This window comes from Microcaecilia unicolor, chromosome 2 (genome assembly GCF_901765095.1).
Source record: "Microcaecilia unicolor chromosome 2, aMicUni1.1, whole genome shotgun sequence".
Classification (NCBI taxonomy): Eukaryota; Metazoa; Chordata; class Amphibia; order Gymnophiona; family Siphonopidae; genus Microcaecilia; species Microcaecilia unicolor.
In genome coordinates, this window is record NC_044032.1 from 40,205,490 (window position 1) to 40,218,541 (window position 13,052).

Here is a 13,052-nt window from a genome sequence, read left to right on the forward strand (position 1 = left end):
CAGCGTCTTTTGGAGACCCGCTGTGCTGATCAGAGAGCATGAGATCGAGTCTATGCTCATCTGATGTCCTTGAATAGTTTAAAGCGATATTTTCAATCTGACCCCTGATGATGTTATTTATAAAGAAATATAGATGTGTTGGTCTTGGAAACCATGGGCTCGGCAACCATATGTCGGATGCTTCCAGTTTTCCCTTTCAAGTTTTGCAGCTTTGTGGTATAAACAGAGCTTTGACTGTGCACAGGACCTATTTGCTTTCAACCATTTGGATGTTCGTTTGGCCCTTGGGAATCAAGACTCAAGACATGATATGGTTGTTGGACTAGCAATAAGTTTATATGGGGAAGAAATTAATGTTGAATGATGAGATAAGTACATCTTGTTTTATAAAGGACTGGGATTGGAAGCTTTTTAGGAGTTTGTTGGTGAGAGATGCATATCTTGTTTTATAGAGCACTGGTTTGGAGGGTTTCTTCGGAGCCCGTGTCCTAGTCACAGGTTCAGGCAATATATGTTATATCTGATATATTTGTTTGAAATGCTGTATAATCTGATATTATTTTTGTTACAATATGCATATGTTAGAATGTCAAGATATTGAATTAAGAAAAAAAAACAATTTGGTAGGATAATAACATTTAGGATAGTATTACAGTTGTTTTTGTATTATTGTATTAAGGCTAATACAGCTATATTGAAATTGATTTACCCATTAGAGATAGTTATAGGAAGTGTTCATTTCAGAGAAAATATAGCTAGGTTGGTGCAGGGGGAAATTTTTGGTTTTTAGAATCATTCATCAGCTATGGCCATACCTTTCAGAACAGAACTTAGCACAGGACACACAAGCTTTAATTTTACCATGGTTAGTTTATTTTAATTCAGTTTCAATGGATTTCCCCATAGAGATGTACCACACCTTCAGCTGGTGCAGAATAGTACAGCAAAGTTTATTATAATAACATAGTATATTAAAGCAGATAAAAAATCCACGTAGTCCATTTAGGTTGCCCAACAATGTGACCAGAGTTGCACCTGCCACCCCATGCAGGTCACACACTCCATGATCAAATACTGGCACCACAAACAGGGCAGTCGGCAATTTGCCACAATGCCAACCACATCAGGGCAGTTATGTATGATGCAATCTTTGAAGAGTGGTTTTATAATTTTGGCTGCAGCATAGTCAAATTCATTGCTAATACTTGAATAAGTCAACAGTCCAACAGGAAAATCAGTTACTAAGTGAGAAATAAGATAATGCAACATTATAGATTTGGTAGCATACATGTTCCATCCCAATGATCTTCAGGTAATGAGGATTTCCCTTTGAAGTAGATCTATATGAAAAAATGATTTCAGTTATTTAAAATTTAGGCATTGAGGAGCCTAAGGATTCTGCAGTTTGAATTGTAATGCCTTTTTAAAGATTAGTGTCCCAATATTATGAGGTTTGCCCCTGCAGTACTGTGCATATCAAGACCACTATAGAGGTAATACAAAGTCATAGTAAAGGAGATTCAAGATTATACAGCCATCTCCATTTGGATCCATTGTGTTCTATCTGTAGAACAACTTTGCAATTTAGAAAAAAATATGTTTGCCTCCAAACGTTCTGCCTTAGAAATAAAATCAGACTAATGATTTGGATGCACAGCATTAGTTCATACGGAATGGCAACAGACTTACAAGCATATATATACCACAGCAGAACAGCAGAGGGCAATGTTTATTTAATTTACAACAAATGGACTAATATGGCAACCATATTACCTCGTGATAATTGCAAGCAATTCTAAGAAAGAATGAAAGCAGAATGAAGCATACTGGTTTAAGTTGTCATACAAAACATTTTCTTCTTAGATATGTATTCATATAGATGAATTAAAGTGTTAGTAAAATAGCACATAAATATGTCTTTTGAAGAAAAAGAAGATGGAAGACAAGGATGGAAGACCCCATGGCACCAAAGAGAGGAAAAGGGCACTAAGGATGGGATGAAGACTTCAAGCCACCTTCAGAAGGGAAAATTAACAGAGTGGAATGAAGACTCCAAAGTACTAGAAAAGGGACGAAGCAGCACCAAAATTGGCAGAAAGAGGTTTACCTACTTAGGACGTATAGCTAGAAGATCCCAAGGTATTATAAATAGATTAAAGCAGCAGTATCATTGTCTGGAAGATCTAAAAAAAAAATACCAGATGAGAGACAACATAGCAGCATAATTGGCTGGAAGGCCCCAGAACACATGATAACGACCAACATAGCAACCAGATTGCCCAGATGGCCCAAGAACACCCGAAGAAAGCTAACTGCCTTATGGACCAGAAGGCTCCAGAACAAGGGAGCAACAGGGAAAACCAAACCAAAAGCAAAACATTAGCAGAAGATATTGTGAGTCAATAAGATCTGCAATTGTAATTAATATAAACTAAGATATAAAACATCAAGCTATTGAACTACTTTTCATGTTTCAGCAACTGCCTGCATTAGGGGCATTGACTGCAACAGAAGGATACAATTAAAAGGACCAAAAGACAGTGGAAGTTATGGTGGAAATTGTAGAGCCTTTACAGGACACAATGAGGGGCATAATTGAATGGAAACACCTATCTCCATGGGCGTTTATCTCCGAGAATGGGTCCGTGAAGGGGCGGGCCGAACCGTATTTTCGAAAAAATGGACGTTTTTGAGCTGGGTGTTTGGTTTTTTTAGCGATAATGGAAACTAAAAACGCCCAGCTCAAAAACGTCCTAATCCGAGCCATTTGGTCGTGGGAGGGGCCACAATTCGTAGTACACTCGCCCCCCTGATATGCCAGGACACCAACTGGGCACCTAGGTCAGTGCGGTGGACTTCATAACTCCCTTACCACGGGTGCTGAGCTCCCAACCCCCCTCCCCCAAAACAAATTACTTTCAGGTATTTCCACCATGTGGGAACACTGTCCCAAATCGTTAATTGTGTCCCTTTCATCCTCATTGATCAACCCATAAAGTAATTTTTCTTCATTTTTGTGTATATATACACGTTTTTTCTTAATTATTTTAAAAAAAAAAATATTACTTAGCTTAGTTTAGTATAAAGAATTTAGCAGCAGCGATTTTTCATCCAGTTCAAACCTCTGCCGACATGGCCAGGTTTTGTTAGTACTTCTTCAGGGAAGAGGCTAGCTGAAATGAAAATAATGTTGTTATTTAAAATGTCCATCAAATTTCTAACCTAAGATAGTAACTTAAAAACTTTACTCTCACCATATTTATCACTGTGTCTCAGAAAAAATGGCTGCGGCGTTTCACACAGCCGTCATGATTTAAATAGGGCACAGCTGATCATTAGATGTAAAATCTGATAGGGCAGATATTTATGTGTGAACATGTGTGTTGGTGAAGTTGAAAGGGTGGGGGGAGGTGTCCATGGGACAGTTGTTGGAGTAGTTTGTGCTGGTAGTGGCAGACTGGTAGGTGAGTTGTAGAGGATAGGTTTTGGGAATGGAGCAATTTTTTGGGTGATGTGAAGGTTGTGGAGGGTAGTTTATTGGAGGTTGGAGCAGTTAGTGGAGTGGTGGGGCAATTGTGGAGTTAGTTTGGGGTATGGTAGCAGTTTGTGGGGTGGAGGGAAATTGCCCAGGTAGTTTCTGTATATAGTATAGTTTTCAGGGTAGTGAGGTTGGTTGGGTAATAGTTTTGGAGGGGTGGGGTAGTTTGTAGTTCAGTGGGGCAGTTGCAGCGGATATCTTAGAGATGGGGCCGTTGGTAGGGTGGTAGGGCAGTTGGAGGAGGTAGCTTTGGGGTTGGGACAGTTTGAAGAATGTTCAAGCAGTTTAGGGGTTGTTTTTGGTATTTGGACAGTTTGTAAGATGGTGGAACAGTCATGGGGTAGTTTTTTGAAGTAGGACAGTTTGCAGTTACAAGAGAATCATTTTTTCAGAGTGGATATCTTTTTTAGGATGGTGGAGTTGTTGAGAAGATAGGTTTTTTTTAGGGTGGTAGCTTTTTGTGGGTGGTAGAGAAGTTGAGGGTACTATTTGGAGTGTGAAATAGTAGGGAAGTTGCAGGGGTAGTGTTTGGGGTTAGTGCAGTAATGGGTGGTGATAGGTCATTTGTGGGGGATTATAGTTTTTGGGTCAGGGGTTGTTGTTGAAGAGGTGGAGTAGTTGTGAGGTGGGTAGTTTTTTTGGGGGGGAGAAGAGTTTGTGGGGTGGTAGGGCAGATGCAGGAGTACTTTAGGGAATTGGGACAGTTTGAGAAATAGTATGAAAGTTGAAGAAATTGTTTTGTCTGTGGATGCAGTTTGAAAACCTATAAAGTGGTTGTGAGTATGTAGTTTCCATAGCACGGAAATTTGCAGAGTGCTGGGGCAATTGTAGGGAGTAGGTTTTGGGGGTGACAGTTTCTGGGTGGTGGTTACTTTGGAGGTTGCTTTGGGACCAAAGTATATATATATACATATATAGCATTACCGCATCAACAGCCACTAGCGCAGCTTTGTAAATGGGGAGGGGGGATAGGTTTTTTTTTTTACATAAGCATTTGGGCTACCTGATGTATCAAGGGAGGAAGAGAAGTAAACGTGATATCTGCAGGATATAACTTTAGTGGGGTTTTTTAAAGTTTATATAGTTTTAAGTAATGTTTGAAAAACTGTTTGGCTGGTTAAGGTCTATAACCTGTGGAGTTCTGTTCTATTTTATACAAATTGTGGGATCCTTATTTCAGGTTTAAAAGGCACTACTGTGAGATACACTCAAGCATCCCACAGTAGTTTTGGAATTGGTGCTTGAAAAGTTATGCTACTCAGTACATTTGTCACACAAAGACATCCAAAAGTAATTTTTGAATCAGTATTCAGGACACATTGATCCCTTCTTGATTTTATCCTGTTGCCCACATAGACTTTCTCTAATTATCCTAAGCAAATACAACATGCAAATACCAGCTTCACTTGTCCTTTTGGGACTGCTTGTGTTGGTGATGACTGCAGAAGATCTGATTGCTAGTTGGCTTCTGTCCATGTAGGTGTATCTTTAGCTACTCTTTATTCCTCTATCCAGATTATTCGCCAACCTCTTCCCACCACCTGTACTCTCCTCAACATCTCTGCCCCAGAGTGTCTGTCTGACTAAATTGCTCACAGAAAATGGGCTTGCTCGCAAATTTCACCTGCAATTTTTAACACCGTATATAGAGTTTGGCTAGTATTGCAGCTTATTATTTAAGCTCCTAAGGAGAGCCTTAGGAAAGGCCCTGGTACGAGCCTATTCAATGGACTGCAGGTGCCAGCTTTCTTTCATAGAATACTACTAGAACCATGAAAATACACACCTGTAAGTTAGGCACAATTACTTATGCCAACCCAGCATATTTGTGTGTGTCTGTGTTCTAGTGATACCTGCATAAATGATAGGATTCTGTAAGTTATAGTGCATGCATGTGAGTCCAGCCCCTGCTTTATTCAGACTGCCTATGCGTTTGCATACCTGTAAAATATGTGCTATGCAAGGTATGTACATATTTACAGAATAGCATCTAGGCATGAGTTCTGTTTCACTTAACTGCATCAGGGATATCAGAGCTCCTTTAACACAGCTTCATCATGCAGATGAGATGCTTTAAAGGAGACTTGATGTTACTGATACAGATATACCGTATTTTTCGGACTATAAGACGCACTTTTTCCCCCCAAATTTGGAAGGAAAATGGGGGGTGCATCTTATAGTCTGATGGTAGAGATTTAGCAGGCCACCAGCCCTCCCGCCCTCCCTCCGAGTTCGGGATCGCCCTCCCTAGGGTTACCTCCCCTCCCCTGCCCCCCGGCCCTGTCACCACCTCTCCCCTTACTCACGCGATCTTCCTTAGTGGTCTAGTGACGTCAGGGCAGGAAAGAGCCCCCTCTTTCCTGCCCAGCGCGCTGCTCTGCATCCTCCTGTATGCTGCCTGTGACAGTCTCAGTGAGATTCAAAATGGCCGCCGAGAATTGAAGTCTCACGAGGCCACTTCAATTTTCGGTGGACATTTTGAATCTCGCCGAGACCATCACAGGCAGCATACAGGAGGATGCAGAGCAGCGCACTGGGCAGGAAAGGGGCTCTTTCCTGCCCCGACGTCACTAGACCACCAGGGAAGATCGCGTGAGTAAGGGGAGAGGTGGTGACAGGGCCGGGGGGGAGGGGAGGGGAGGTAACCCTAGGGAGGGCGATCCCGAACTTGGAGGGAGGGATTCGGACAAGACGCACCGGAGCACCTAGGTTTTAGAGGAGGGAAAAAGTGCGTCTTATAGTCTGAATTTTTTTTCCTATTTCCCTCCTCTAAAACCTAGGTGCGTCTTATGGTCCGGTGCGTCTTATAGTCCGAAAAATACGGTAACTACTGCCATACTGGGACAGACCGAATGTCCATCAAGCCCAGCATCCTGTTTCCAACAGTGGCCAATCCAGGTTACAAGTACCTGGCAAGATCCCAAAACAGTACAATACATTTTATGCTGCTTATCCTAGAAATAAGCAGTGGATTTTCCCCATCCATTTTAATAATGGCTTATGGACTTTTCATTCAGTAAGCTATCCAAACCTTTTTTAAACCCCACTAAGCTAACTGCTTTTACTACATTCTCTGGCAATGGATTCCAGAGTTTAATTACACATTGAGTGAAGAAATATTTTCTCCAATTCATTTTAAATTTACTACTTTGTAAATTCATTGCATGCCCCCTAATCCTAGTATTTTTGGGAAGAGTAAACAAGTGATTCACGTCTACCCGTTTCAATCCATTCATTATTTTATATACCTCTCTTATATCTCCCCTCCCCTCATGACTCATGTCAGCAGGTTTTCCTGGCTTTTGTTATCAAGACAAGTGATGGTCTCTTTGATTTTCTTGCTAAAGACAATTATGATAGTTTGAAGATATTAAAATAAAAAGGAAGACTACATGAAAAAATAGCTTGGTTTTTTTGGCTTGAGTTTAACACAATTTGAGCACTTGGAAAAATAATGGATCTATAAAGAAATGTGGTGAATCCATAATCCTGTAGGAAAGGGAAATGGAACTTGATATACCGCATTTCTTTGGTTTTTGCAACTACATTCAAAGGGGTTTACGTCTGTGTATGCAGGTGCTTATTTGTACGTGAAGCAATGGAGAGTTAAGTGACTTACTCAGAGTCACAAGGAGCTGCAGTGGGAATTGAACCCAATTCCCCAGGATCAAAGTCTGCTGCACTAACCACTGAGAGAAATTAATGGCTGCCACCTCTGAATGGTCCTTATAAATATTTTTGCTATCAGGCTCATTTTCGAAAGAAAAGGACGCCCATCTTTCGACACAAATTGGAAGATGGGCCTCCTTATCACAGGGTCGCCCAAATCGGTATAATCAAAAGCCGATTTTGGGCATCCCCATTTGCTTTCCATCATGGGGATGACCAAAGTTCACGGGGGCGTGTCGTAGGTGTAGTGAAGGCGGGACTTGGGCATGCTTAACACATGGACGTCCTCGACCCTTAATGGAAAAAAATTGGGCGTCCATGACGAGCACTTGGACTACTTTACCTGGTCCTGTTTTTCTTACAACCAAGGCACAAAAATGCGCCCAAACTGACAAGAAGATCACTGGAGAGAATCGGGGATGACCTCTTACTCCCCCAGTAACACCCTCCCACCCTCAAAAATAATCTTTCAAAATATTTTGTGCCAGCCTCTATGCCAGCCTAAAATGTCATACTCAGGTCCATCACAGCAGTATGCAGGTCCCTGGAGCAGTTTTAGTGGGTGGCAGTTTTAGTGGGCAGGCGGACCTAGGCCCATCCCCCCCACCACCTGTTACACTTGTGGTGGTAAATGTGAGCCCTCCAAAACCCACTACAAACGCACTGTACCCACATCTAGGTGTCCCCCTTCACCCATAAGGGCTATGGTAGTGGTGTACAGTTGTGGGTAGTGGGGTTTGGGGGGGCTCAGTACACAAGGTAAGGGAGCTATGTACCTGGGAGCAATTTCTGAAGTCCACTGCAGTGCCCCCTAGGGTGCCCGGTTGGTGTCCTGGCATGTGAGGGGGACCAGTGCACTACAAATGCTGGCTCCTCCCATGACCAAAGGGCTTGCATTTGGTCGTTTCTGAGATGGGCGTCCTTGGTTTCCATTATCGCTGAAAATCAGAAATGGCCAAGTCTAGGGACGACCATCTCTAAGAACGACCTAAATTTCAAGATTTGGGCGTTCCCAACCATATTATCAAAATGAAAGATGGATGTTCATCTTGTTTCGATGATACGGGTTTCCCCGCCCCTCCATCGGGATGTTTTGTGAGGACGTGCTCAGCAAAACTTGGGCGTCTCTTTCAATTATGCCCCTCCACGTGACCCTAAGTTAGAATAAAGTAAGATTTAATAGTGGATTTCAATTGTTCCAATGTGATGAATGCTGTGGGATTATTTGTGCTTTTGATTGACCCCCCCCCCCCCCCCATATTTATAAAAATATTATTTTGGACTAATTTTTGTTTAAATCATTTTTATTGACAGTAACATGGTATAACATTTACAGTTCTCATGGAGAGATATCAATACAAAAAAAGTCATCATTCTAACAAGACACACATAACTGGCTTATAACAGTTTGTATGCACTTTATAGACTTACCATCCACCTGCCTGAGCTATTTTTCTTTTTCACATCACTTTAAAAGTCAGGGGCCCTTTTACTAAGCCGCATAAGCGTCTATACATGCCCAATGCACCAAAATGGGTTTACCACCAGACTACTGCGTGGCTCTTGTGGTAATTTCATTTTTGGCGCACGGCCGATACTCGCATTGGAAAATATTTTTTTCCAGGCGCGCATAATGGATGTGCCATTACCGCATGGATTTTTTACTGCTAGGTCAATGGCTGGCGGTGAGGTCTCGGACCCAAAATGGACACGCGCCATTTTTTGTAGGTGCGCTGAAACATAATTCTGCACACACCCAAAACACACGTCTACACTACCGCAGGCCATTTTTCAGCGCACCTTAGTAAAAGGACCCCTCAGTGTCTGTGCCAATTTATTAATAGTTTGGAAAATTCTACCACAGTATTGGCGTACGTACCTTCACAGAAAGTGACAAATCAGAAAAAAAATGGAAAGCTCTCAAACCTGATAAAGGAAAAATGCTGATGTGTTTAGGCTGGGATGGTAACATGATCACATTACAGAATCTAACATTACAGTTGGCACGTTAAAAAGCAGTCTCATCGGAGAGCTCGACCGTTTTACAGACATAGGAACTGAACTACCACTCTCACTTTAAAGGATGATTTTTTTTTTTTACACTGCTAACATTAAATGAAAAAGCTTACCATTCACCTAGTTTGCTGTACTAGCCCTTGAATAATTGGCAAATGTAGGTTCCAATGTAATCTATCTTTCTGCATTGTTTCGGTACATTAATGCTCTTAGGTCATTGTAAATCTGTGTTTCCTTTTCTATATGTATTTCTTCATCTAGTGACTTATTCCTAGCTATAGCTTTAAATTACTTAAATATATTTTCTGCTATATTGGACGATTCATGCCCTCTCATATTTTCTAACACACACATGGAACATTCACGTGCCTGCAAGTGATGATGAAGGAATAAACCTAAAGAGAATGACACACAGTACATATTTTTCAATAATTACATATCAGTCTGAGCATGTGAAATACTTTTGAAAAAGCACTCAAATCAGCTTCAATTAAAATATCAAAGACTTTAAGCTACAGTATAATAAGGGTATCTTATGAATCAAAATGTAAGTGTACTAGTAGGCGTGTAAAAACCTTCTTATCTGTGGTTGCCATGCCAATGACGTGGAACTATCCAATGACGTTACCCTGCTGCCTTTGTTTTATAAACAGGAATCAAGTTCCCCTTCAGAAATCTTTGACTGAGAACTCATTCAACAAAGAGCTTTATACTGATCATAACAGCAACCAAAGGAAATGCTGACTACAACATCTCAGCTCTCCTTAAAGAGTGCACTAGACAGCATGCTCACCTGGGCAACTTTCAGATTCGGAAAGCCAGCTGCGGAAGATAAGCTATCTCAGAGAAACAAAGACATTTTCAACATAGTAATGACTCCAGATCGCATCCCCAAATTTTTCATTCCTTCCTTGGATGTGGATCATATTTTCCTTCATGAGAACCATGCAGAGGACGTAGAAGATGTCTCTCCAGGCAGAAAAGTCTCTCGTGAAATGCCAATGACTTCAAGACCAAAAAGAAGCAATTCTGATTCCTACGTCAAGAATGAAAGTGTACACAGGAGGAAGGTGCTATGCAAAAACATATCCTTGTGTTCAACCGATAATTATTTCCACCCAGTGGACTTGGAGAGAGCTGCAGACCATTCAGATCCTGTCACCAGGGCTGCTCTGTCATTGCCCCATCTCACCAAAATTACCACACCATATGGATTTCTCGCCTTGGGTGAGAGTCCTAACATTCGAAGAAAAGAGTCCCTCTTTTTTGAACACGACTCTGCAAATCTTCGAGCTCTGCTGTCTCAGAGAAAAAAAAGTCCCACTCTAATAAGAAGCTATTCTAACCCAAGAAACCCAACAACACAGCAAAGCAGCAACACAGAACCTCTTGCAACTCCAAGTAAAACTGGTAGATCAGTGTCCTGGGAAGAAATATGCACCACAGAGCCTCCATCTCCTCCTCTCTCATCAAGCTTTCAAGGGTGTCCCATCAAATATGAGAAAAAAAGATTTCAGTCATTGATGAAGAAGCATTTTCCTGGTATCAAGCACATGCAGTGCAACAGCAGATCTGTGGAGAAATTCCTGATGCCAGTGGGAAGGATGCAAAGCAGCCCTATTGCCTAATTTCAATCTGAACTTTGACAAAGAAAGACTTCCATGAACTCGTTTGTAACACAGACCTCATTATAATTGTGTGTGTGCCAACATTTCAGACTCTGGACAGGGAGAAGGCTGCCAGATTACCAGAATGAAGCTGCTGTATTTACCAGGGTAACTAATGTTAATCTAAGCCTTTTTAAAACTTTGCTTTCAATTAAACAAATTAAGGGCCATTCAGTAAAGGGCTTTTAACCTTTTAAAGTGCAGTTAGGGCATGCAAACAGGCTACCACAGAAATGCATTAGTTTTGTGCGGTATTTAGTCCATTTGTGTGCACTAACTCATGTGCTAACAATTTAAAAATATATATTTTTGGAGGGGTGTGTCATGGGCAGAGAGTGAGAGTTCCTGAGTTAACCAGCTAGTGCGTTATGATTAGCATATGCTAACAGGATAGGAGGCAGTTAGTGACTTGTGTTAACTCTCTTCGGGTACCACACAACAGTGGCATAGCTATGTGAGGCCACAGGGGCCCTGCCCCCCCCGTAGATTTGGCCCTGGACCGCCCTGCTGATGACCCTCTTGACCCCCCCTCCCGCCATCGCCAACCTTTGCTGGCGGGGGATCCCAGCCCCCCGCCAGCCAAGGTCCTCTTCTATGGCACGTGCAGGACGTCAGACTCAGAAACAGAACGAAGCCTTGCGCGGGAAGAAGAGGACCTCGGCTGGCGGGGGTTGGGGTCCCCCGCCAGCAAAGGTAGGCGATGGCGGGTTTGGCGGCGGGAGGGGGGTCGAGAGGATCGTCAGCGGGGGGGGGTCAAAGTTGTTGTTGTTGGTGGTGGTGGTGGTGGCGGCAGGGGGGGGGATCGACATGGCAGGGGGGGTCGGCGACGCCAGAGGGGGGGGGCTAAAATGTGCCCCCTCACCTCAGGCTCTGGACCCCACTGCCGCCGAAGTCTGGCTACGCCCCTGCCACACAATAATGGCAATGTTAGCACATGACCTGCAAGTACAAAAATAAATAAATAGGAGCCCTAAAAAAGTACCATGTTAAATCTGGGTTTAGCGGAAGGGAACATCCTGCAATAAAACAGGTTACGCCCAGATTTTACGGCATTTAAAAAAAAAAAGGCCCCATATCTATTTCAATAGAAGTACACAACACTATTCAACTATTTGGTTTGGCGAAGGAACTAAGGGGACATCTATGGAACTTATGCTGGAGGAACTGATTGGTGACCAAATGGAAGAGCAGTGGCCAGTTTAATCATCATTAGTTGCCTCTGTCAATTGCCCTAGCATGTTATCATCAGCTACTTGCTGCTGCCTTTATGGAAGCACCAGGGTTCCAAATTGCACTTCTTCACAAGGTGATGAATATGCACCGATGCTTTTCCACTTAAAATTCCATTTGAAATAATTAGCGTTTCCCCTTTTTTTGACTGTTGCTTGCAGGTGGGGGATGTGCAGTCTTACTACCTTTCCTGAGACATAAACCTAAGAAGAAGATCTCAGAAGTGAAGTATCCATCTGTGTTAATATACCTGAAGATCATTGCTGCTTCTGTCTTCACTGTGTCACGTTAACTAATCTCACACGTATATTTATTAACAAAGTGAACAGTTGTGTGTCATTATTTTTTAAATAAAAAACAAAATAGTCCCTGTATTGTTTATGTTGAACTATTATTGATGAAAATGTTAAAACTTTACTTTTAAAAGGATGCATTTATTCTTTATGTTTTTTTATGATGAATGTTACTATGACAATGCCAATTAAATCTCTTGCAAACATAACAGCATTGTTGTCCATGTGTTGCATGGTTCCTGCTAAAATTCTACCAGCAATTCACTACAGACTGTTTACCTCTCAACTGAGATTTCATTTTGAGCTGCCATGGGTCTAAAGCACCTGTTATTCCTGAGAATGAATCCAGTACAATGTTTTCTGTTCAACGCTGTTTGTTTTCCAGCTAATGCGACCATTAAACAAAAGGTTAGCTGGAGCTGCAAGCCAAGATAAAACTGATTTCCATGCTTGTCAAGCGATCATATGTGTTTCAGTCAATACAACTCTGATTCTGTGTTAACCTTATCCACTTCTGCCTTTGGTTTATGGTTATGATGTGTTGGGTGCATAGAAATGGTTTATACACTTGTAAACTAAGCAGGCACAACCGGTATCATTAATTCATGCTATTATTTAGTTAGCAGTGAGGGTATCATA

The 13,052-nt window shown here is 42.0% G+C and overlaps 1 protein-coding gene across 1 annotated transcript; it reads left to right on the top strand.

The window, feature by feature from the left end:
- Nucleotides 1–9,918: 9,918 nt before the first annotated feature.
- On the top strand, nucleotides 9,919–12,586 carry LOC115461837. Its single transcript, XM_030191895.1, has 2 exons — nucleotides 9,919–10,998; nucleotides 12,282–12,586. Exon 1 carries the CDS (start codon nucleotides 9,961–9,963, stop codon nucleotides 10,849–10,851), a length of 891 nt encoding a protein of 296 aa, XP_030047755.1. The 5' UTR covers nucleotides 9,919–9,960; the 3' UTR covers nucleotides 10,852–10,998; nucleotides 12,282–12,586.
- Nucleotides 12,587–13,052: the final 466 nt, after the last annotated feature.

Coding starts and splice junctions, on each gene's coding strand:
- LOC115461837 (XM_030191895.1), top strand. CDS start 9,961: ATGCTGACTACAACATCTCAGCTCTCCTTAAAGAGTGCACTAGACAGC.